Genomic DNA, 26,094 nt, shown 5'->3' with positions numbered 1-26,094 from the left:
ACCAGGCTGGCCTCGAACTCAGAAATCCGCCTGCTTCTGACTCCCGAGTGCTGGGATTAAAGGCATGCACCACCAACGCCGGCCGAGAGTCAGATTATGACCATCTGGTTTGACTCCTTGATTTCAACAACAGTGCTAGGTCCAAGTCCCGTTGGCCCATGTGGGATCATGTGCTCATCCCAGTCACTGAAGAATGTAGGTTGGGTGGACAGATTGTTTGAGGCCTGGCTCATAGGCCCATCTCTGGAGTCATGTGAATCACCAGAGTTGAGTATGGACGTGGCAAGTGGAGGCTCTCTGATGCCAAAGAAGGGTGAATGGAAGCTGGTCAGGCAGACCCTCAGCCGGCAGCCAGCACAGTCCTCATCACCATAGAGAGCAGTCAGTCTAGTATGGTGGAAGGAAAGTTGGAGGAGAGACAGACACCATCCAAATCTGAATAGTATGCAAGGTATCAGCATTGGTTGGGACAAAGGGCTCCTTGAGAGTATCTGGCTGACCTGGTCCAGGATATTAGGAGAGGAGGCAGGCACTTGGGGTGTAAGAGGGTTGCCTTAGTCAGGGTTTCTATTCCTGCACAAGCATCATGACCAAGAAGCAAGTTGGGGAGGAAAGGGTTTATTCGGCTTACACTTCCATACCATCACCAAGGAAGTCAGGACTGGAACTCAAGCAGGTCAGGAAGCGGGAGCTGATGCAGAGACCATGGAGGGATGTTCTTTACTGGCTTGCTTCCCCTGGCTTGCTCAGCCTGCTTTCTTATAAAACCAAGACTACCAGCCCAGAGATGGTCCCACCCACAAGGGGCCTTTCCCCCTTGATCACTAATTGAGAAAATGCCTTACAGTTGGATCTCATGGAGGCATTTCCTCAACTGAAGCTCCTTTCTCTGTGATAACTCCAGCTGTGTCAAGTTGACACAAAACTAGCCAGTACAGGGGTGTTCTGTATAAGGACCTTAAAGCAGGCCACTGTAGATGCAGGAATGAGGAAGATGAAGGGAGCAGGAGAGAAGGCTGGAGCAGGGTTTGGGGTGAGGCTGTGGTGCCACCCGCTCCAGCCCCGTGACAAGGACTTTGAACTTGGTTCCAAGGGCAGTGGAGTGGCTGGGGCTGGGTCCATGTGGTAGAGAGCTCACAGTGGCCACCTGCGGAAGGAACGGGAGCCTTTTGGAGCTCTTGCCCTTCCACACTGCCAAGGAGAGGCCATGGCAGCTTAGTGCAGAGAGGAGGCACTGTCTCGGATAGGAGGTGAGACCAACATGTTTCGGCGACTGATGGATGGAGGGAGGGGCTGGGGAGAGGGCTAGTGCTGGGGACTGGCTTAGGCCCATGGTTGAATGTCGCTGTTCACTGAGCCCTGGGCACAACAGAGAGTGAGGAGTTCTAATGACCGACAAGCTTACAAGGCCAACTGTAGAGGTAGTGTGGAGCTCAGTTCGTGAGTTCTCCCAGAATAAGGCTTGTTTAAACCAGAGCCTCTTAGACCCTATGAAGCAGGGCCTTTCCCTTCTGTTGGATGCTCACTGGGTGTGGCCTGGCCTGGCCTCCATTCAGTGGGATGTACCCTCGGAGTTCATGCTCAGATATGGCAATGACAGCTTGTTGTGGGAGTTTTTCCAAACCCTCCTTTACCTCCTTTACCCCATTGCAGGCCAGTGAGAAGTCAGGCCACCATGCCTTTCTGCAGACTAGGTTTTGTGTGGACTGGCCTAGATCAAGTCCAGCACTCCTCTTGGAGACAGAGCCATTGATGCTCAGAGGAGGGTGTCGCCTTCAATTGGGAAGGCAGCAGTAAAGTTGTCCTGTTATTGTAGCCTCTCCTCTGCTGACCTTATGTTTGGACAGCCTGAGCTCAAACCTGATTGTCCAAGCAGTGGGCAGGCCCCCGGGGGAGTGTAGAAATGAACTACTCCTGGCAGCTAGCTTCAGATGCTCCGGTCTCCTCGTTGCTGAGTCTGCAGCTGAACACTTCCCAGGAACCCAGGCTGTCAGGATACAACCTGCCCCTTAGCTGGCAGAAGCAGAGTGGGTCAAGGATTGCTCCTAAAACTCTGAACTCTCGGGCCCGCCTGTGGACGATTCGGGTGGAGCCAGGGAGGGAGTTGGCACAGTGCCTGGCCATGCCGTGCCATGACAGCCACCCAAGGTCAGGCCAGCACTATGCATGTGACAGCAAAGCATGTTCTAGGCAGGATGCAGAAGCTTGCTGGGGCTGGTGGCAGTACTCCAGGGATGACCCTTGGCCTCCTACTGAAAGCCTATGGGCTGCTTGCTTCTGTGGCTGGGGACACTGTCGTCCTGAGCAGGGCAGAGTCTGGTATGGTGCTTGGGGTGCTTGAGGAAGAAGGGATGGCAAAGCAGACGTGTAGAAAGCATGAGCTGGAGACAGAACAGGCAATAAGGAGCCTGGGTCTCAGAGCAACTGCCTGGACTGAACACCAAACCGGCTTCTGTGTCAGAGCAGGCTCCAGGGAGTTGATTCTGGAACCAAAAATGAATGACCAGGGTCTGAGAAAACAGATTTAGGTTGCCCCAAATACAGTTTAATGAAGTGGGTTATTGTTGTTGTTGTTGGGTTTGTTTGGTCAGTTTTTTTCCTCCAGTAAAAGAACAAAGTCATAAATCAAAGTTCTTTTCAAATTCGTGGGTTAGAAGAACCTCAGATAGGTAGGTTACTGAAAAACCTTTAAGATGGTAGGAGCCAGTAATCTGTTATAGTACATTCCGAAAGGCCTCACCTGAAACAAACTTTTAACTGTAGACATGTGGACAATGGATGGCTGTCAAGGGGAGGAACAATAGCCCAAGATAATTCAGCTTCAGGGCTACAGCAGTCTTCACACTTGTGGGAATTCTAGTCAGTCATCAGCCTTGTAGAGTCTTTAACATGAATAAGGACTCTCTCTTTCTCTCTCTCTCTCTCTCTCTCTCTTTCTCTTCCCCCACCCCTTCCTTGGAACTTCAGGTCACACCATGTCACTTTCCTTGGCCCCTCAGAAGTGCAAGATACTCACAGCCTGCTGTCCATGAACACTCATGATGGACAGCTAGCTGTCAGTCTGCTCCAACAACTCTTAGGCCCGCCCATTATCCCTCAACAGATATGATCACCTTGAACTTCTGTTGACACCAGCCCTCCCAAGGAGTAGGCACAGAAACAACCTGTTCCACGTAGGCCGGAGCAGTGGGTGTGACAAATGTAGGCACTGATGCTACAGGCAGGGGCTGGCCTGCCGTGTGCTTGCCTCTAGGGCCTGAACAGCAGGGCAGGTCACATCCTCTCCTACTGCTTACAAAGCCTTGTACCTGCTCTTCCTGGTTACGGATGCCTTGTTTGGAGGACACATGCCACAGGCAAAATGGGTGGAAGAAGAGATACATGGTGAAGGCTCTGAAACAGAGACTCAGCAGGATTGAAACAACACATTAAAGTTTCTCTGCTGACCCCCATGATAGGGAAGGCCTTTCTGCACAGAGTCAGTAGACGCCTGGACTGTGAGCCCCCAGTGAGTTACAGCCCAGAACTCCCTAAGTGGGCCAGCATGCACCGAGCTTGACTTAGTGTGAGCATGTTCAAATGACATTGTCAAGATCTTGCCTCCTCCAGACAGAATCTGTAGGGACAAGGGCTTCTAATGCACATGGCTCTTGAGAGGATCTTGGGAACACAGACTGTGATAAGCAGAGTGTAACACAGTGACTGGGAGGAAGATACACAGAGCTTTACTGCAGTGAGTGTTGCAGGAGGCAGCATACTGGGTCTGTCAGTATGCTAAATATCCTCTGGGCCCTGCTGCACATCACTAAGGGTTTCCCTGGAGCTTGGGGACCCTGCCTTTCCTAAATGGGAGGTGGGTTCTTGTTGAGTCTCCCTGGTTCTGGCCTTGGGATCTGCTGCTATTGGCTTCTCTCTATGGCTCGGAAGTGGGCCTGTTCTTGGGCTCTCAGAGAATTTGCCTGTGGGACACGGTGGAAAAGTGTATAGGGCTGGGTTGTTGCTCTGCCCCTGCTATTGAACCCCCTTGGCAGACTTCTTAATCTCTGCTCACTCATCTGTGAAATGGGGATATTAGAACTCATATCTGATAAGGTCCCGAGGGTTTAGTGAATCATTCAGAAGGGCTCACACCAGTGACAGTGCTGACACCGGACGTCAAATGAATATTTAGCATATAAAATATGTAGATCAGCAAATGGAACTGGGCTGGGTCCTGAGTGCCCATGGGCCACCTAGATGTCACTGTTCCCTGTGTTCTCCCCCCTTACATGTAAGGCTGATAAGCCCTGGGCTACAGTGGATGGATCACTAGACAGAAACCCCCTCTCCTAGCCTAGCCACAAAGTTGCTCTGTTTCCCTGGGAAAGTCAGCCCTCCCCTCTCTACCTCCCTTTCACTGGCTATACGTGGGGAAGAGATGGCAAAGGATCCCCAAGGGCTGGCTCTCCAGCAAAAGTAGCTTGGCCACATTGACTTTCTAGTCCTGTGCTAGGCTGTACTGTGAGGAGGGCATTGGTTCTGCTGTTGGTATCCGGGTAATGGAGAGGCAAGAGGCAGTAGAGGCAGTGGCTTCCCCAGGATCCCTAGGTACTAGATGCTCTCCAGCCTGGTTTGGCTGGCTCCCCGAGGGCTCCACTCCTTCCCCTGTATGCCACAGTTTAGCACATTATCAATGTGTTCTGGCCCTAGTGTCCTCGGTTGGCAGAGCCATGTTGCCCCTCATAACACAATGTCTAATTCTGGCCTCCTTCACTTGATGGCTGCCATCCATCTCCCACACTGGATGTCAGCTTTTTTTGAGTGCAGAGCCTCTCACCTGTGTCATCTGCAAGAAAGGCCTTGGCTCCTTCTACTCCCCATAAGATGAGCACTGAGTACAGCTTTTAAGTAACCAGTCCCCACAAAGGGTGTTCTGCACCATTGACCTGGCTAAGGGTATCCACATAACCACGAGCTTCGTGTGCTTGTGGGTGGAAGAGACACAGACGAGCAGGTAGAGGCAGAGAGGGGCTGGGGATAGGCTGGGCCACAGTAAGAGACACCTTTAGGGAGAGGGAGAGGTCAGGACAGCATACTATGCTCTGTTCTAGTCAAAGAGAAGACAAGAAGGCAGGGCTCCTTCTGTCCCATTCTTTCTGAGCTGTAGTCCTAGGAGCTTCCTGCTAAGATGAGAGAAGCATCCCGGGAGCACTGCCCACACAAGACAGCACAGCCAAGCTTTCGGGTCTAGCGTTAGGGCAGAGCCTGCAGTCGTGGGCAAGCACCCTAGGGAAAATTGGGCACCTCAGAGTCTCCAATCCTTGTCCCTATACTCACTGAGCTGATCATCTGTGAGCAACTCCACACCCAGGATTCTTCCTGTGTAAGGAGGGTAGGAGACCCGCCACCATTCAAGATCCATGCGAAGATGAGATGAACCAAAGCAGGCAAAGCTGCAAGTCCAGGGCCTGGGGGCAGAGTCTGTCTTCAAAAGAGGGGAGCCTACAGACAGCTCTTGAAACAGTCTTCGGAAGATGGGCAGCTTTCTTCACCCCCATTCTGCAGATGAGGAAATCGAGGCTCAGAGGGAGGAAAGGACTTACGCAGGGAGACCTGACCCACTTGGGTTGAGCTAGAATTGGCCAGCTTTGTTACTTTGAGTCCACATCCCCCCCCCCCCCCCGGCCCACCTTTGGTTGCTGTGATGGGCACGTTTTGGTCCTTTGGGGAGGAAGTTCAAGTCCTCTGTCTAGCTCAGATTCCTGAGAGTTTGGTACACCGGGTGCCAAATAAAGACATGCATTTCCAGCTGTGCTGGACAAAGGCAGAAAGGCCAAAGGTACCACTCCCTGACCCCGAGTGCAGCTGCGTTCTCAGTCAGCTGCCCTGCGTGTAAGCCCTGAGTTCAACAGCAGCTACTCACTGAGACAGAGCAGTATAGGGTGGGGGTGTGACAGAGGAGCCTTGATGATTGGCTGGGTCTTGCTAGGGAGTGGCAGCCTCAGCTGGGAGCATGTGTATGGGGCTCAGGGTTAGGGGTTCTGCCCAGAAGGATAGGCGCGCCTTCCTCTAGCTTCGTGTTTTAGAGACCAGCTGGGGACCTGGGAATGGGCAGCAAGGGACCCAGGGATGGCGATTTTAGTTGAGAGTTCAAGCCACGCTCCAACTAGTGCGCACTTTCTGCTAAAGGATTGGCCAGCGGAGGACTCTCTTCCTTGCCACATCCTTGGGGCAGGGGTGGGAGGTGGGGGTGTGGGGTGTGGGGAAGTGGTTTGGGAAAATCACAGACTTTTCTATTTGATGGAAGCAAGAGAGCCAAGCCTCTCTTCTGAGTGGCAGCGGCCGTCTGAACAGGGTGTGTGTTGTGTTTGGGAAGGGCGCTCGAAGAAGGAGGAGGAGAAGTAGGAGGAGGAAGAAGAGGAGGGGCGGGTGATGCAAGGATTTTGAAAAAAAAAAAAGAAGAAGAAGAAGAAAACGCTACCTCCATGTGGGAGGTGGAACCTGGTCATTTGGTTCTGCTTTTCCCAGCAGGTACCGCTCCTCTGGGGAACTTGGGTAAGTCCATAAATAGCTCTACTGACACAAAGGAGCTCTCTGTCTGGGGAAGGCAGCCGCTTGACACGGCCGGCTGCCCGCCCGCCCGCTCGCCCGCCGCCCGCCCTCGGGAGGAGCCGGGTGGAGCCCCGCGGCGGGTGGCCGGCAGGAGCTGCAGCAGCTAGGAGTTGCCTGGGTCCTTGCTGGAGTGTACTGGGTAGGTGCCTTGATGACAAAGGTGTGAGTGTGGTGGTGGTGTTGGGCAGTAGGAAGGTGGTCTTGTTCAAGACATCCCATGTCCCTATTTCTATTGTTCCTTCCCTAGGGCAGCCATTGAGAGACATCTTGCAACTAAACCGGTTCTGTTCTGTGTGTGTGTGTGTGTGTATCTGTGTGTGTGTAACTGTCTGTCCGTCTGTCTGTCTAAAGGGGTGGTAGGGGGCAGGGGTAGGGGGCAAGCTTCCACTGTGAGCTGTTTCTCTTGTTTCATAGAGGCCAGCTAGCTTTTCTTTCTAGGAGAGACTAGGAATGTTTGGTGAATAGTTGGGACACTATGTGGGAACGGAGTGCTTAGCCAGCAGGATTGACTATTGTGTCAGGGATGCTGGTTACACACCAGGCTCCGGGGATGGCAGTTCTTATGTAGACCCCCTGGCTGGGGAAGAGCTGGACTCCTAAGCTGGTCTTGGGGCGTTAATGCTTGTCTCCAAGATCTGGAAACAAAAGCAGGCTTGCTGTGTGCCCCATGAGCTCAAAGCCTCCCCCTGTCCCCCCCCCCCCCCTCCATGCTTGCCAAGGGAAGAGCCTGCACCTGCTGCCTTGGCTTCAGCTGAGACCACTCACTCTCAGAGCTAGCCCCTATAAGGGCAGGTAGAGATCAGTTCCCAACTTGGCAGGGTCCATGTCTTTACTCTGTCCCAAAAGAACTCTAAATCTTGGACTAGAAGGGTACTCTGAGTCCAGAGAGGGGGAAAGCCTTGGCTAAGTTCAAGCAGCAGGTCTATGTCTGAGCCAAACCAGGATTGGGAACCTCTGCCTTCCAGAACAGGGAGAAGACAGAGCACGTGGGAATTATCTAGCCCTGAGCTACAGGATCCCACTGGGAGTCTGGCATTATTTGTTCAAGCCTCCTGACTTAGTGTGTGGCCACCAGGCCCCTCAGCCACTCTGGAGAACTGTTTCCCATCCCGATGGCCTCTGGCTCTGTGCTATGAGCACTTTCCTCCCTGTTATGGTGGCTGGAATGGTTGCACACCACCAAAGCAAGAACTGCAGTGGCTTGCTCCTCTGACGCTGGCAGGATCTCAGCCAGAGTCAAAGTTTCCACCCAGGCCCTCTGAGTCCTCTGTACCCAGCCAAGGGCCACCTCTCTTCCTCAGCTCTAGCATGTGGCATGGTTTAGCTCAGGGTTGGGAGCCTCCAGGGAGCCAAGTTGCAGGATGGGGCATACTCGGGCCCAACTTGGCCTCTGAGAAACAGGAACACAGTGAAGATGGAGGCCATCGAGACAGCAAGTCCTTGTCGGGAGCTCTCAGCTTTGAGCCAGGATGGTCCATTAGGCTCCTGACCGTAGGTACTAGTTACCAATGAAAGAACGGTCCTTCCCAGCTTGCCTGCCTCTCTTCCCAGTTTTCATGCATTGCTGTCTCCTCGGCCCAGAGAGCCAGCCCCTCTTTTCTGTTCTCTCTAGGTCTTAATTGCACCTAACTTTCATACCTGGAGTGAATACATCTGTCTGCTGCTGGTGGCATCTCTGGTGGCTGCTTGTGTCCTATTTATGCAGGATATGGGGATTATTCATCCCTTAGTCACCCACAAGCCCAGCTTTTTCCTAGGGCGTGGTTGGAGAGAGGTGTTGAGATGCCCTCATAAGTTAGGGTAGGTCTTTCCCTGCCCTCCCCTACCCAAGGCCATGTTTTGCTGTCCAGGTCAACTCAGACTGTCCATCCTAGCTCTGTGTCTGGCAAGAGAGTGGGTGGGCACTGCCAGGAGAGGACCTGGCCATCAGTTCCTTAGGTGGATCCCTAGCCTCTACACATCAGTGTGATATTAGGGGGACCAAAGGAGTTGAAGGCTGGGTTTGCTGGGAAGTGAGGCAGAGAGAGTTTTGACTTTAGCCTACCTGAAGCCATAGAAAGAGCCTATTCAGGGGGTCATACTGTGCTGGGTGGTGACCATACCATAGTCTGGCCATCAATGGTAGAAGGTGGAGCCCTGGATGGATCTATTGTAACACTCATGGTCGTTTGCACAGACTACGGGGGCTTGCAGCTCAGCTTCTTGGACCCCTTTGGAGCTGTCATTACTTGGGCTAGATCTTGAACACTAAGTCTTCCACCAGAGGGTCTGCCTGGCTCTCTCAGAAGACACAAACACTGCTTCCTATTTGTTCTCTGAGCATCTGGAGCTGATGGATTCTGATTACCTTCTGGATAGAGAAGGGATTGAGGGAGAGAGGAGACTTTTCACCCGAAGTTACACGGAACCTAGGACTCTGGTTGCTCAGCCCAAGCCTCTCCCTGTTGCGTATCTCAGGGTATATGAACTTCATCTTGGAGCACACTTCTCTCTCTCTCTCTCTCTCTCTCTCTCTCGCACTCCATCAGTACCCCTTTTGGGCCCGTGGGCTCACTGACTGAAAAGCAATGTGCCTGGCAGAGAAAGCCCAAGAGACCCAGTTGCTTCTCATTCCTGATCTGTGAAGCTTGGGCATAGATTCACCTGTGTTTCTAGCTCAGTTTCCCCTTTGGAGCAAAGGAACTGGATCAGATATTGCTAGGCATGTTCCAGCCACTGGGTTCACTGTTTCTCTGCAGACTTAGGTCCAAGAGCCGTGGTCAAGGCAAGGCTCAGCTGAGAAGCAGCCTGTGGCCTTTCTGCCTCTTACTCAGGCGCCTCTGGGTTAGAAGCCTTCTCGTGCAAGCGCAAGCGGCAGCCCAGGGAGGTTTGTTGTTGTTTGTGGAGTCTGTCCGTTTCCAAGATGTCATTGCTCAGGGAGAACCATCATTCCTCTCAGGGGTAAACAAGGCTGCATAAGGCTCAGCCCCCTAAGCCCAGGGAGGCCGGAGCCACTTGCAGCAGGCCAGCTGGGCGCAGTTCCAGGGAGCTGATGCCCTAAACCCTCCCCACCATCCCATCCCCCTCCACAAAACCACTGGTCAGCAAAGTGGGGTGGAGGGGGAATGCACCACTGAGACATGGGGAGAAAGTCTCCCTGGTGCTCTCTTCTCTCTGATGGTGGTCTGGATCATAACATCAGAGGTGTGGACTGTACCCTCTACCCCAGATGGCCCAAGGTCTCTCCCTTCTGGGCACAATGGCCCAAGCTGAAGCCTTAGAACTTAACCAGGCTCCCAGTTTAGGAAAATGGGCAGAGTGGTGAGTTACAGGGGACTGGGTAGAACATCTGCCATCTGCCCTGTTTTACTTGTCTTGGTCTGAAAGCAGCACCTGGAAAACAGGTGGCAGAGAGGGAGGGGGCATGAAGGACAGAGGAAAAGCTGTGCAGAGCCTCCAGGGGCAAAAGGCTGGCAGGAGCCTTGAGACAAGGAAGTTAGGGAAGGGGCCCCAGAATGGAAGGTACCTCAGATTGTAACTGGTGTCTTGTCAGGACACAACACTTCACTGAAGAGAGTATAGTTTATAGTTGATCCAAATAGCAACTTGGTTCTGTTCTTTTTGCCTGTCTTCTTCCTTCCTTCCCTTCTCTCCCTCCCTCCCTGTCTCTTTCAATTCTCACTTCCCCCTCTGTTCCTGTCATGCCCATTAAGTACCTTTGTGCAACATCCCCTTTCTGGGGCCTGGAGGTATCATGGTAAAAGACTCAATCTGTGATCTCAGGCTGGGGAGTTACGGGGTAGTGAGACGGCTGTGGGGGTGGCCCACTGTTGGTGCCCATGAGAAGCATCTGGCATAGCCTGGGCCTCTCAGTGATGCTTCCTACAGGAGTGAGGCTGTCTGTCTGTCTGTGCACATGTGTACTCGGCCACAGAGCAGGAGTCCATCCTCATGTCTCGACTTCTTTTCTGTGTAGATGTGATTTTCACCTGGGCGTGCACATTACCCCCAACCCCAGCCACCTGCTCCACCTTACCTCCAGAGGCTGTAGGGGTGCGGACTTAAGGGCAGTGACCTCACTTCACAGTGTGCGTCTCTCCTGCCTGGGGTTTCTCTGACAGTGGTCAACCTTACCGGCCAAATGAGATGCAAATGTGAGACTCTTGGATGAGGAGGATTCAAGCCTGTGGATTCCAGGTCATCTCACAGAGGACCAGATGTCTCATCTCATAGGTGGCTGTTGCTAAATACAGTCCTGTAGGCGAGGTACTTCAGACAGGGGGACTGACACAGAAGGTAACGGGCGCATAGGCAGCAGCTTTTTGAAGGAGCGTAAGTGGGAATGTGTTAGAGACGTTTATAAAAGGTGGCCAGCTCACAGGGCACAGAGCTGCTGTCTGGCAGAGAGGTCACCGTTGAGGACCCTCCTTAGCCTTTAAAGCGAACTTTTAAGTGGAAGCCTGGTGTAGTGGAGAAAGATGACAAGAATGCAGCTCGTGGCTTTTCACCAGATGAACACCCATTCGGGTCCATAAGGAAAGCATCTCCAGCTGTACACTGGGAGTGTTTCAGTGTGCCCTTTAGTCACAGTGGCCCTGACTTCTCTCGCTGACCACTCGCCTACCTTGGACTCTGTATAAATAGAACCCTTGAGTAGCTTTCACGCTGACTTCTTTCCTTCAGTCTTTCCCCGGTGATTCATCAGCACGTCGTTTCAGGGTTCTTAGTTTGTTCATCCTGTTACTATTTAGTGTGTGTCTCTATATGTCTGCCTCAGTTTACCCGCTATTCCACCTCTGACAAGTGTTTTGGGTATTTCTAGTTCCAGGCCTTGGTGAATAGTTTTGCAGGGACCTCCTTGAACGCGTCTTTGGAAGTGCATCCGTCTTTTCTTAGATATACCTCCAGTTTGCAATAACTGACTCATAGTGCTGTGTATAATTAGCCTGAGTAGACGCCATCACAATTTCCCAAAGTGACATCAGCACATCCGCTTTCAGGCCGCGTGTGGCAGTACGTTGCCCCCCTGTGCTCAGCAACCCTGTATCAGGTCTCAGATGTGGTGATGTCTAATTGGTTTTAATTTACATTTCCTTGATGACTCATTAGGTGGTGAGCCTTTACATATGCTAATTCATCATTTGGATAACCATTTGGAAAACCCCCGCCAGCAAAGTGCCCACCCTTTCAAGCCTTTTCCTCTCTTTCCTATTGGCTCTTTCTCCCCTCCCTACAGGTTTGTGGGAGCTTAAAAAAATTATTCTGGATGTGTGTTCCTTATTATCTAAACACACTGAGAATATATTCCCGGGTCTGGGGTGTTATTACTTTATTATTATTGTTGTTGTTATGATGACGATGATTATGATTAGTGTAAGGGAATATTTGAAGAAAAGGGGTTCTCAATTTAAATACAATCCAATCTGTTAACTTTTCCTTCTTTTAAAATAAGCTCCAAGTTCAGAGAGAGAGAGAGAGACCATGCCTTGATAGATCACGTAAAGAACAGCTGAGAAGTTGCTCCCCAACAGTGTCAGCTTTGGTCCTCCACACACCCACATGTGACTGTTCACTCAAACTCATGTGTACCCCCCCCCCCACGCACAGACTCACACCACACATATGTACACATTCAAAAAATTAAATATAAATAAATCCCAAAACAATGTGAATCCTTGGGCGCTGTAAGGGTCAGATGCCATCAGTTACCCAATCTGTGTAGACATCAGTAGGTTTTATTTATTATGAACTGTTGTTATACAATATTATCCTGGGGATAATGACACAGAAGAAAAGTCTATACGTTTTCCCTACAGATGAAAAAAAAATTTTTTTTGAATTTTTGACCTGTGTGGTTGGCTGACCCTGCAGACCCAAATCCCGCAGCTATGGCGGATCTTCTGAAGTTTTACTCATTGTATGTTTCATTTTTTAAGCCTGAAACCCATCTGCAATAGATTTTTCTGCACAGCATGATGCAGAAGTCCAGATTCATCTTCCCAGAGGAGATGCTCAACGTATCAAAGTGACTGTCCTTTCTCACTGTGGGACATTGTCACCCTGTCAGAAGTCAGGACCAAATGCAGACCTGTGACAGGGTGGGTCGAGCTTTGGAAGGATGGAGGCAGCCGCTCAGGTTGACGGGGAGGTGCCGGTGTTCCTGTCGCTGGAGCACAGGAGCGGCATTGTGAGCTCAGGTGTAGAGCACCAGAGAGAGCGTGTGCGTCTGCAGTACTGTAAATAGATTGGGCTGGCTGCGGGGCTGTGGCGCTGGGGAAGAGGAGATGCGTTATTGGTGCTGTCTGTGGGAAAGCGCACACACCATTTTGTGTGGAGCACTTGAGCATCAGCCGATTTAGCTGCCTCAAGGGGCTTGGAGGCTTTGAAACAGAAGAATGGTTTCCTCGGATTTCTGTGAGACTCAGGGAGCAAGAGTCTCACAACAGGCATAGCTAGGAGATGAGTTTGCAGCAGACCCAACCCAACCCAGCTCAGCATCACCCCTCCCAGAGATGTGGCGCATGTTGGGACTCAACCGTGTGAGCAGGTATGCCTGAGGATCTGTCAGGGTGACCTGCAGCTGGAGGGCTGCATCTGAAGCTAATGTCCAGTTGTGCACTCCAGGCCTTCTATTGCCTGAGGTATTGCTCACCAGAGGCCCTGGTGCTGCAGGCCCTACAGGTGGCGGAGCAATGCAGACAGAGAAGGCAGGTGTCCTGGAAAGTGGGCAGACCTACTCCTCTTTCCTTCAGCCTTCACAGAAGCCTCAGGCCAAGATCTGATCGCTCGGAGCAGACAGACATCCTGGGAGAATGGTACCTAGCAGAGGAGTGACTTGGCCTAGGTCTCATAGGGAACTCAAATGGCAAAACCAAGGAGAAATCTAGGGTGTATAGACTGGCCCCCTCCTGAGATTCTGGGCCTTTGGTACAAGCCTCAGTTTCCTGCTTTGAGCTAAGTAGCTGCAAATATTCCTTTTCTAGGCTGTTAGAAGGGTTAGGATATGTTAAGGACTCTGTCTCAGAACTAGTTGCAGGGGCACGAGCTGACAGTGTCAGTGATGCTGATACTGATGATACTGATAGGACTGAGAACAGGACTCTGCAGGATTTGTGGGTGCATACTGAGCACCTGTGCTAAGTCAGGCCCATGCCCTGCCGTACTTCACGTGGATTGTCTCCAAGCACTGCCAGGATGTGGGGACTCAGCCTCTGAGTCACGATGCTTCACACCCAAGGCAGCCCCAACCTTTAAAGAGGTCCTACACAGGCACTGATCGTAGAGGAAGTGCAAAGGGGATTTGCTCTTCCTCCTTACCACAATGACCTGCTGCCCTGTCATTCCTGGCTCTCAGAGTGCTCCCTGTTCACTAGTGAGATGTGGTTTAGCGTTGGCCCGTGATGCCCTCCTGTGAGCAGAGGGCACACTGCATGCCGCACACTGCTGTGCCCCAGGCCCTGCCTCCACGTACCCTACAGCATGTGACTTGAGCATATGACTAGGAGATGGGCATCAGCCCCAACCTCCCTGCCCCATCTCAGTTGCCAGCCACATGGCCACGATGTTGTTGGTGTTCTTCCCCGGGGTCTTCTCAGCATGGCAGAGCATTTTTATCCTGGTTGACAGACTTAGAGTAGGCTGGTGCAGGCTAGCCTTATTTGGAGTGGGCACTGGGAAGGCCGCGGTTTAGAAGAGTTTCTAGGTATGTGGCTCAGATTCCTGCCCTTCTCGGACCAGTCACTTGGAGCCAGGGCAGACCCCTGCCTGTGACACTACTCACTATTGCCCCGTATAATACCTGCGCCAGGCGCACTCGGGAAGCATCCTTGGAAGTAAGAGAGAAAGAAAGGAAGCAAAAGAGGGCAGGAAAGACCATGATGGGGGTAACAGAAAGAGAAGGTGTTGAAGTATGTGTGTGTGTGTGTGTGTGTGTGTGTGTGTTGGTGTCTGTATGTCATGGTATACATGTGAGTGCCTCAGATCCTTTTCCTATGTGTCCTTGTGAGCCCCTTGATCCCTCAGATGCCCTGACTGCAGGGCCCTAGGCAGCTCTAGGCCTCCTCGTCAGGGCCTCCCCTGTGCTGTCTTTGTGGCTCTGCTTTGGCTCATGAGTTTGGAGCCCTATCTCACTTCCTACCCTCACCCCTCAGAGTTACTCAGCAAAGGCCTCCAGAGCCTAGCCACATGCCAAGACCTGTGCCAGGCACTAGTGCCAAAGACCAGCAAGGATCCACCCCTGCTCTGGAGGTGCCAGGTCTCTGGGGGGAGAAACGCAGGTGAAGGATCAGGTCAGTCTCTCACTATCTGGTTCGACCTCAGGGGCCGTGGACGCTTAGAGGTAGCCAGAGAGGCAGGCAGGGCACTTAGGGGAGAGGATGGAAATGGAATGGGCTAGGACAGGAGACTGCTGCAGTTGGAGACCGCTTAGGGCACTGGTGATGGCCCCGCAGGAACTAGAGTCTTCCCCCTGAAAATAGTGTCCACTTAGCTCTGGAGGGGTCAGGAAGACGGCTGTAGAGATAGCGGGAATGGGTCAGGCTGACCACGGTGGGATTGGGGATTGTTTGTTGGTGGAGCTCCACTGCTCACCAGACACCATGACCCACCTTTGCTTATGTTCCAGTCACTTCCAGCAACCCTAGGAGGTCAGGACCACTGGCCCCATTCTGAAAATAAACAGACTCAGAGGCTGAGTAACTTGCAAAAGGTCAAAAAGCAAACGAGTAGAAGTGGGGAAAGCTGCTAGCGATGCTAGCACGTGGTCCCCTGAGCCAAATGTTGCTTTCAGAGCTAGGCTTGGATTCCTCAGCACACACAAGCCCCTGCCCCATCCAGGCATAGCACCGTCTCCAACCACATCTCGGAGTCCCCAATTCTTTGCCTGCCCCATCTTCTCCTCCGTAAGCCTCTCCTATCTTTCTTGCTGCCTCAGCTCCCACAGCCCCTAGGGCAGGGCTGGGGTGGGGAGAAGTTGGCCGGGTTCTTCATCCCAGTCTCTCCTCCACAGAGCTGGCACCTCCAAGGCAGGGGTGGATCTTGCTGCCGTTTGGCTCTGGTGCCTGGCACAGGGTTGAGTTCTGTAAGCATTTTCTGAGTTACTCTAGGAGATGGGGGATTGGGAATAAGCCAGGGCCCAGTTTTAAGTGAAGGAAGGGACAATGCCTGACCACTAGGGAAGTGGAGGCCAGGCCCTGGCGTAGATGCCCTGAGCCCTGTATCGAGGACCTTCCTGTGGAGAGCTAATGGAAGCCCATAGGGTCTTCTGGGGTGACTTTGGATTTGGAGAGGCACTGTGGGGTCATGGGAGAGTTACCACAGTGAAGTGGTAAGTCAGACTTCCATAAGAGTTTTTCCAGCATGGCACAGAGAATAGCCAGAAGGATCTGCCACTGGGAACCCCACACCATTTGGATGAGGGTGGTACAGGTGCAGAAAGAGTAGGAAGATTCTTAAAATAAGGAAAATCAATAGGTTTTGTTTTCTAGCCTAGTTTTGGGATCTGAGCAGAAGGCACAGTGTTCCGCTCTGCCCTCTGTCCCCTGCATCCAGCCTGTCGGTTGCCAGAGAGTCACCTGAGGTTTGATGAGGGATCCGGAGTGATAGTGAAAGATTCAGATGAGAGAATGATGTACAAGATTTGGTTTGAGCAACTGGTAGTGACAGCATACAGGGGCTCAGGAGAGTAAGGAACTCAGAATGCATTCAGTCTGGGGCACATGAAGCTGGGAGCTTAATGGATATCCAGAAAGTGGTCTCCAACTCTCCTTGAGCTGCATGCCACGTGCCCTCCCTCAAGCTTTTTACGTATGTTGCTTGGTCCTCCTCCTCCTCTGAGTGAACCTTCCCTGCCCTCTGTGGCTTCAACAAGGACCTCCCAATACTTTTCCTTAAATACAGCCCTCCTTTATACAGCAGGCGGTGGCTGGTGTTGATCTTGTCTTTTTTTCGAGTGACGTCTTGGTTAATGTCTTTTCTTCTCTTCCACCCTGAAAGCACAGTTGTGTCCAGTGAGCCCGAGACAGTGTTTGGCTGCAGAGTTCTGTAAGGCTTGGGTAAAAGTAACCAATAGAATCTATCCTCGGGAAAAGGGTGGCCTGAAAATGCAGAAGGTGCTCTGGACCGGCAGTGGATGGCACATGAGGGAGGTGCAGGGCTAAGAGGAAGGACCTGGAGCAGATCCTGATGGACAGGCAGAGTGGCCTATGATGGAGCAGAGCAGGGTTCAGTCAGAGGAAAGTTCCAAGCCCAGCAATGTTAGGAATGGTCATAGTGACTATGTACTGGCTGCTTACATTGCCACACACTATTGAGTTCCAGACACATGATAGCTCATTTATTTTTCTAGCAACACCATGAGTTGTTCTTAATCCCATAATATACCTGAAGAAACAGAGGCGCAGTGAGGCTAAGCTCAGGGTACCCCAGCCAGAAAGAATGAAGCAGGTTCAGTGTCCAAAGCTGTCACAACTATGAGGGCATGTCACTATTCTCCCAGACTTTGACCAGGCTGATGAATTGGGGTCTGGAAGACAATGGTGTGGAGGACTGAGCTGGTGGCAGAGGCAGAGTTTGGGGCTCTAGGCTCAGCGTGTAAAAGCCAGTCCTAGAGGAGCCAGCTGAGGCTGGATGGAGAAACTGGGTTTGGGTCGAGTGTCTGAGGTCGGTGGAAGTCAGTGTCGAGCCAGAGATCTGGAAGCTGGAGACCCAGTGGACCCAAAGCCCAGTACAAAAGTGAAGCTGGTGGTGGTGGTGGTGGGGGAGGCGTTTCACAGCCTGGCAAGAGTTCTGAGGGCCTCTCCCAGGCTTGGACAAGTTCCCAGCTCCACAATCACTTTCCTGGCCTCTCTGTACCATGGTGGAAAAAAGCAGGTAGCCAGAGATCTCATGTATGAAACTAACGACTACAGTTTCAGTCTTCTGGCTTTCCCACCAGTACTCTTTCTGAAATAGTCTGACCTATGTGAGGGCCAGCCCGAGACACAGGCAAACGCCAGCACCCCCACTTGCAGAGCAGGAAGTGGTTTTTGAGGGCATATGCTGTACCTGACATCTGGTAGCCTCTGTGAATCAGCAGCATGAGAACCCTGGGTTGCCTGTGGGGTTACCAGGGGATGGCTCCGTAGTTGGCGCCTATACGGCACCAGGCAGGTCTCTCCCAGCGGCCCTAGACTACCCCTTCTCCCAGTAGCTGGTGGGCGTCTGAGGTCAGCAGCCACAGCTGGTGCGAGCAGGTGCTTCTGGGCATCATCGATACCATCCTTCCCCAGCCTGATCCAAGCTCTGGATTGCATTTGGGAGAGGATTTGATTAGGCCCCGGGCAATGGCTCCATTTAGAGGGCCTGGCTCATTTCCTGTGGCTGCTAGCAGGCGAGACAAGGACAGAATTAACCCTGCTCCAGCCTCGCCAAAGAAATGATAGATGGGGGGATATGGACCTGAAGGGATACAGACTTAGAAGGATATGGACTTGCGGAGGATATGGACCTGGAGGGATACAGACATAGAAGGTTATGGACTTGCGGAGGATATGGACCTGGAGGGATACAGACATAGAAGGATATGGATTTGTGGAGGATATGGACCTGGAGGGATACAAACATAGAAGGATATGGACTTGCGGAGGATGCGGACCTGGAGGGATATGAGCACTCTCAGGGAGCAACCGCTTGTTATGATTGGAATCTAATGCCCTGTCAGAGCAGGCTAGCATCCCTGGGGGCACGGGGGGAGGGGGGTTTATCAGCCCAGCCTGTAGCAGCACCCTCCAAATTGTGTGTTCCCCACTACCCAAACTTCTTTACTAGGGCACTCAACACGTGGCTTGTCTAGCCTCTAGTTTATTTCTTCCTTGAGGTCTAGCTCCTTGTTCCCTGCTGCCCTGCAGTGTGTATGAATAGATGAATGGAGCTGTTCTGCCCTCATGTCCTCTCAGCATTGCCAGAGCTGGTTCCACAAAGACACTATCTATGCCCATGCCATTCTCAGGACAATCCACCCTGCCATGTATCCCCTCTTCCTTTTTCCCTCTTTGTATCCCCCTCCTGCCATTCCACACTTCTGGGGGTTCTCAGCTTTCGTAGAATATGCCCTCAAGCCGCTACCATCCCAGCTAGCTCTCTCAGGAACACTGGCTTAACCGAACGTGCCCACAGTGGTCACAGTACACAGAGATCCTGCCTGGGTGGGTGGCATAGAATGAGGAGTTCTAGGCTCCATCTACAAAGCATTGACTTTGTGTAAGCTTACTCACAACCTGTTCCCTTTCTTTCTAGACACGTTTCCTACTTGCCTCCCCCACCCCATTCCCAGTATGTGCAACACCTGGGGACAGGAAACGGGGCGGGGGGTTAATCCTGCATGAGTCTCAGCTTTCTTAGATTATTGTCTCATGGCCTCAGACCTCTGCTTCCCATCTCTGGAATGAGACCCCTAATAAGTGGCCATTGCATCAGTATGTCTCCTGGGCTAGGCACGGGGAAGACCCTAACCAGAGCCTGTGAGTCCCATGTGGCCTCCTCAGGCAAGCTGGAGAAAAGGATAGGCACAGCCAAAAGGTGGGCCCCATTGTATCAAAGCCAGAGTCTGAAAGGGCACTGGAGCCCATAACCACCAGGCTGTCTGAAAGCCCATCAGCTCCGGTGACTTCCTAGATGATCCCTCAGGGTAGGGCCTCTGGGGACAGGCACCCCTTCTGCGAAGCAGCACTTCCCTTCTGGTTTTGTTTGGTTTGGCCCCAGACTAGGGCTGAGGCAGGCTGACTTGCATTTCTGGTTTGGGGTTTGTTGCCTAAGGGGCTCTGCCAATAGGTACCTGTGGGACAGGTCCAGGCCCTTCCCCTAGGCCCCCAGGAAAGGAGATAGTCACTTGAGTCGTCTGTGAGTATCACTCTGTGCTAGGCCCCAAGGGCACCCAGCACTGTTTCCTTCCATCTTTTCCCAGGACAATAAGAGGCAGATGGAGGTTTGGTTATGGCAAAAGGGCATGTGTGTGTGTGTGTATGTATGTATGTATGTATGTATGTAAATGTGGGGTGCCATGAGCTTGCTGCAGGAAAATTTGCTTTCTGATGCAGATTCTGCCTGGCAGACAGGTGACGAAAGCTTTGGTTCTCAGGCTGAGATTTTTTTTTTTTTTAATTTTTTTTTTTTGGTTTTTTCGAGACAGGGTTTCTCTGTGTAGCCCTGGCTGTCCTGGCACTCACTTTGTAGACCAGGCTGGCCTCGAACTCAGAAATCCGCCTGCCTCTGCCTCCCGAGTGCTGGGATTAAAGGCGTGCGCCACCACGCCCGGCTAGGCTGAGATTTGATAATGGGTTTTGAGCGCAGGATTAGAATTTGGTGATGGGTGTGGTACTCAGGCTGGGATTTGGTGATGGGTGTGGTACTCAGGCTGGGATTTGGTGATGGGTGTGGTACTCAGGCTGGGATTTGGTGATGGGTGTGGTACTAAGGGTAAGACCAGAAGCAGATTTACAAAGAATGGAGGCAGATTTGGGCCCTGGCCCCAGCCTAGCCTCTGAATCGTACGTGGTGGCTTTACCCGGTCATTGAGGCTCACTGCTCAGACTCCTCAGCCTCCTGTCTGTTCCTGGATGATCTCCCTTTCTACCCGGGAACAGCCTGGAGAGGCTGAAGCTCAGGCCCCGAGTTTCTTCTTCGCTGTCTGGAGCAGGAGGCTTGGCATCACAGACGCAAACTTTAATCCTGTGTGTTTGCGTCTACAGCTCTGTAGGGATGCTCTTGAGTTCAGACTTTCCCTTTAGATCCATCATTAACCCTACACAAGCCATCACCACACTCCTAGGCTATAGTACAGTTCCAGGTGTGGGCATCCTGCCCAGAGACAGATACAGGACAGATGTCTCAGTTCCTAAAAGCACTGGAAATATGTATGTTTTGTAATGCTCTTAGGCGAGACCCCGTGAAAGGGTCTTTTGACCCTAAGGGGGTCAAGACTCACAGGTTGAGAACCACAGGTTGAGGTCTAAGTTGGGGAATTTAGGATGACTGATGCTTTAGGTTCTGAGGGGTCCCTGAGTAGCCATCTCCTGGTTGGCTCCAGGATTCTTCAGGAATAGAAGCTATGTGGAGTCACTGGTGCCCATCTTTGGCCTGGGACCCACATCTTCGGAGTGTCTCCCCTGACTGGGGCCAGGGCATCTCATAGTCCTCGGCTGGCTCCCGCTTCGCTTCCTCTGCCTGGTAGGATGTTTCCGTCTTCATGCACCTAGATGGAGGCTCTTCCCACAGAGTACTTTCGCATCCGCTCCGTAGCTCCCAGGTGTCAGTGTGACCTCTGTCCTGTGTGTGCAGCACCCTGAAGCTGTCAGGAACCACAGATGGCCCACTCCACTCCCAGGGGAGAGGCCTAGCTGGAGCTCCACTGTGCTTGCCACCTTCAGGCATGGCCTTTTTGTCTCTGGGAAACTGGACAATAAAATAAAGTTAGGTCATTGCTCTGGGGGCGTAGTTTCCTTGTCCATCAAACGGCCATTATGCTCTCTATAGTAAAAGTCAGAGCTCCGCTGCTGGGTACCTTGTGTTTGGGCTCTGCACCAGTGTGCACGGGGCATACTTACCACGTGCTAAAGCTTCCCACGGTATATAAGTGCATATGGTTTTCCCGTTTCATTGGTTTTGTGTAGATATGGCTGTTTGAAGAATGAAAACTGGGCTCTAAGTAGAACTAGCTGGGCATTCCAAGCCCTTGCGTACAGCCAAGCCTCACCCAGGCCTGAGGCCTGCTTCCTCCTGCATATGCCTGCAGCACTGGGGACAGTCAGATATGACATTCTCTATGTGCTCGGGACACTATTTCCTCTGAGACGGCAACATCTTACACTCCTGTTAGAGGGCAGTGTCTTTCTTTGCAAATGAATTCTACTGTCAGAACCCAGTAAGAATCCCCAGGTCTCCTTCCATTGTGTACGAGGCAGGAAATAATGCTGTTCTTGCTTTTTCCATCATTCACTCATTTTTTTATTTTTTTATTTTTTTTTAATTTCTGAGGTCTCACACTAGGTGGATAACCCCTCAGTGAGGTTCTATGTGCCTGTGACACCTGATCGTTCCAGATGTTGAGCAACATTTGAAAGCTCAGGTTGTCATTCAGTTGACTGCTTTCAAATATATGCTCAACATTTAGAGCCAATTCTTGTTTGACTGATCCACTTGGATTCTTGTTTTAATCGCTGGTTCTGGTGAGGTGACCCTCTGGTGAGATTGAGGACTGTTCCACGTGCTGATAGTTCCAGCGTGGTGGCTTGGGTTTAGTTCAGGTTCATGAAGGCACAGACTTCCTGATGTCCTTTACACACACAGGGAAATGAGGACTTCCCATGCCAAGAGAGGGAGTCTGGGCTGGCGTGGTCCCCACAAACCAGCAGATATCTCCAACACTGTTTCTCTGAGCCTTTTTTTCCTCTTTGTGCCACAGATGTTTGAGACAGAGGCAGATGAGAAGGAGATGCCCCTGGTTGAGGGGAAGGGGCCAGATGCTGAGGAACCCGCACCCAGCAAAAATCCCTCTCCTGGCCAGGAGCTTCCTCCAGGACAAGACCTCCCTCCCAGCAAAGACCCCTCTCCCAGCCAGGAGCTTCCTGCAGGACAAGATCTCCCTCCCAGCAAAGACCCCTCTCCCAGCCAGGAGCTTCCTGTAGGACAAGACCTCCCACCCAGGAAGGACTCCTCAGGCCAAGAAGCTGCTCCTGGCCCAGAATCACCATCCAGTGAAGACATAGTAACCTGCCCTAAGCCCCCTCAAAGCCCAGAAACCTCAACAAGCAAGGACTCCCCACCAGGCCAGGGATCCTCTCCAACCACAGAACTCTCATCTTGCCAGGGTCTTCCTGCTGGTCAAGAATCTACTAGCCAGGACCCTCTGCTCAGTCAAGAGCCCTCTGTTATCCCAGAATCCTCTGCCTCCGTCCAGAAATGTCTACCCTCTCAGGAGTCACCCCCCAGCCTGGGCTCCCCGCCAGAGAAGGCCCTTGCTGAGCAGACCATCAGCTCCGGGGAGCCATCAGTCGCCACTGGTGCTGTACCGCCAGCCTCTAGACCTAACTTTGTGATCCCCGAGGTGCGCCTGGATAGTGCCTACAGCCAGCAGGAGGGGGCCCACGGAGGCAGCTCTGGCGAGGACGAGGATGCAGAAGAGGGAGAGGAGGGGGAAGAAGGGGAGGAAGATGAGGAGGACGACACCAGCGACGACAACTACGGGGATCGTAGCGAGGCCAAGCGCAGCAGCCTGATTGAGACTGGCCAAGGCGCCGAGGGTGGCTTCTCCTTGCGTGTGCAGAACTCGCTGCGGCGCAGGACGCACAGCGAGGGCAGCCTGCTGCAGGAGTCCCGGGGGCCCTGCTTTGCCTCTGACACCACCCTACACTGCTCTGATGGCGAGGGGGCCACATCCACCTGGGCTATCCCTTCACCCCGCACCCTCAAAAAAGAACTGGGTCGTAATGGAGGCTCCATGCACCACCTTTCCCTGTTCTTCACGGGACACAGGAAGGTAAGAAGAGAAACAGGGTCGGGGTTGGGGTCGGGGTCGGGGTCTGGGGACGGTTGGAGGACAGGTTGGTCCGTGAGATTCAGAGGGCAGTTATAGTGGCTGCAGGAAGGAACCATACTTCCCTGTTCCACCCTTGCTCCTTGAGAGACTTCCCAATGAACCTTCTGCCCATTTGATAGAAGACAAAACTGAGGCCTCAAGGTGCCATGAAGGAGAACCCACACGATCAGATGTTGGATTCTCCCGGCTCCATTGTCCTATGCTGAAGGCAGAAAAGGTGTGGTTTAGCTCAGAACATCAGGCATTTGGATTGAAAAGGTCTGAGATAGTAACTGGGAAAGCACAGGCTTGCAGGGCTGAGGAGGTGGCTTGGTGGGCAGAGCACTTGCCAGGCAAGTGTGAAGTCCTGAGCTTGATTCCCCAGAGCCCACATAAAGCCAGATAAGGTCCTACACCTCCGTAACCTGAGTATTCTTAAGGCAAGGCATGGGGACAGGGATGTGAGAAGCCCCAGAAACTCAGAGGAACCAGAAGCAGCAAACAAGGAAAGAGACCTTATCTCAACAAGGGAGAAGACAGGGCCTGGCACCCAGCCCAGGCTTACTCTCTAATCTCTACACTACCCCTTCCCCACCTCAGCATATTATAATTTACATCTGGTCCAGGCCTGGCCAGACTAGAAATCTATTAGCTAATAACAAAACCAGCATATGTATGTTTTGTTTAAGCAGTTCCCATCAACACATTAATCTGTCCCGTAGCTCTGTGCCCTAGAAAGTATTTTGTGCCCATTTCACAGATGAGAAATCTGAGTCCCAGAGAAGTTCTATAACTTGATCCAAATCGGCCACACAGTTTACAAGTGTCTGGATCAGAATTAGAGTCTGACTCAAAGACCAGACCCCGTAAGGACTCTGCTGTTTGCCTTGCACAAATGTTTATAAACATGCAAATCAATGTTTATGGGTTTTCTGCCTTGTGCCAGGCCCTGTGTTCAACGGCAGAGGCTGCAGGAGCAGTGGGGCCGATCTTAGCTAGGGAGGAGCAAGAAAGGGCTTTCTATGTGGGCTGGGGACTTAGCCTAGCAGAACAAACCACACCATGGCCTTTAAGCCAGTTTGGGCTTAAGTTCTATCCCTTACCTATTGTGTGGCCTTGAGTGAGTCACCAGCTCCTCGGGGACTTGCTTTCCTTCCCTGAGTGGGTGGAGATGAACTGGAAGAGCCTGGGGCCTGAGGACATGATTGACAGCGCACTTTGGAAGAAGCCCTCAGGGAGCCCTGCTGCTGCTCCTCTACCCTGAAGTGCATCCTTAAGGCTAGAGGGGTTGTTATGACAACTGTGGGAGGCAAGATGAGGCTCAGAGACACAAAAGTTTAGGACAGACCCTGAGACCTTCCAGGAAACAGATGCCCATGGTGAGACCTGGGAGGTCAAATACATTTAGGATAAATGGAGAATAAGCTTAGAGCAAAGTATAGAACAGGCCATATTACTGCTGCTCCCTACCAAACCCATGGCAGACATTACTAATAGATCCCAGCTTACTTAGCTGCCATGCTAGGGCACGGTCTCCAAGCCTTTGCAACTTTGTAACCACCGACAATACTACAGACCTGGCATTTTGGAAGACACTCTGCAGGAAGTTGGTCAGGCCTTCCGACTGGGAACTGCTTTGGGTCTGGACACAAGGACTAAATCCCCAGGGCTTGCTCCTGGCTCTGCTTCCTTATCTGTAAACTCCCAGGGTATGGTCTCACCCTGTGACTTCTCATCCCCAGCCCGGCTTTCTAGAGCCAGGATTTCTAGGGCTAGTACCCAGACCCTGCAGTTTAAACAAATGCTCTGAGGATTAGGATACTTACCTGAACTTGACTGCCACCATTACCACTTAGGCCAGTCCTTGAGGCAGCTGCTACAGCCACAACAGTTAGACCTGGCTCCCCTTCTCTCGAGGGTGGCTGAGGACCAAGGGTCCAGCCACCTGCTTTAGGTCTCCACAGCCTGCCTCCCACTAAACCCCACCCTTCTAGTTCTGTTTCTTCCACCATCCTTGCTCCAACACAAATATTTACATGCAGGGAAGTTAACACACATTCACACATGCATTCCAACTCGTCCCTCTGTCCATTCGGGTGACCCCAGTTCCTAAGGACAGATGCCCCACCCGGGAGCCTAGCAGGTCTATACCAGGTCCCTCCTGCCTCAGCTTTGTGTTTGTCCACCGTCCGGTCCCCACTGTCACTTCCTCCTTGACACTTCATTTCTCAGGCTTGAGTAACTGAGCTACCAGGGTCCCCAGAGGCTGTTCCTAGTATGTGTGGGCCACTCTAGATCACATGGCTTCCGCTCTCCAGCCTCTGAGGTAGGTCATCATCCTTCCCCCTTCCCGCCTCCAGCTTCGGTCAGAAACCCATCCAGGGCAAGGCCAGACTCAACAAGCCCCTGGTTTACTATCATCCTTCAAATGCGGAGGGCCTTGGGTTAGCCCTTCCCTTCTCCAAGCCTGTGTCCTCTCTGCTGCGGTTATGGTAACTACTCCAGTTTCAGAGCATGCTGGAAGGCTCAAGTAGGTTGATGCAGGGGCTTAAGACAAGATCTGCCACTCAGTTCCCACTGGGTTCTCCATGAATGGTTATCATGCTGCTGAGATGGTAGAAGTGGAGGCAGACACTGTTCTGACCTTCCTAACCCCGCAGCATTGCCAATTTGTTTTCTGAGGTAGGATGTCAGAACCCATTGTGTAACTGACCTTGAACTCCTGACCATTCCCCTGCCTCAGCCTTTCAAGTGCAACAGGCTGAAGCTACCACCCTGGACGCCCGCCCTTCCCACCCACCTTCACCCCTAATCCCACGCTAAAAGGAAGCCTGACAGAGGGAAAGGCCCGTGTGTTCTTCTCTTGACTCTCGTAGCCTCTCGGTTTGGGCCTGGCTCCTGAGGTGAAGAAGTCAGCTATAGAGACAGGTAGACCCATTCCAGGCCCAGCTCTGCCTCCTCCCCGACCTTGGTCA

General features: G+C 52.3%; 1 protein-coding gene across 5 annotated transcripts in view; it reads left to right on the top strand.

Moving 5' to 3' along the window:
- Rgs3 (regulator of G protein signaling 3) overlaps positions 1-26,094 on the top strand; it is a 138,679-nt gene that overhangs the window by 103,282 nt on the left and 9,303 nt on the right. For 3 of the 5 annotated variants that reach the window (XM_029476128.2, XM_029476129.1, XM_029476130.2), the window contains one exon: positions 22,007-23,080. In XM_029476128.2, coding sequence (XP_029331988.1) covers positions 22,007-23,080 — 1,074 coding nt within the window. Of the gene's footprint in view, positions 1-6,280; positions 6,535-6,571; positions 6,731-22,006; positions 23,081-26,094 lie in introns of those variants that run through there. The other 2 variants (XM_029476133.2, XM_021159587.3) reach the window with 2 other exon arrangements.

This window comes from Mus caroli, unplaced genomic scaffold, assembly GCF_978045245.1.
Source record: "Mus caroli unplaced genomic scaffold, Mus_caroli_1 scaffold_6, whole genome shotgun sequence".
NCBI lineage: Eukaryota > Metazoa > Chordata > Mammalia > Rodentia > Muridae > Mus > Mus caroli.
The sequence above is the reverse complement of the archived record's forward strand: the minus strand, read 5'-3'. Positions and strand labels throughout refer to the sequence as shown.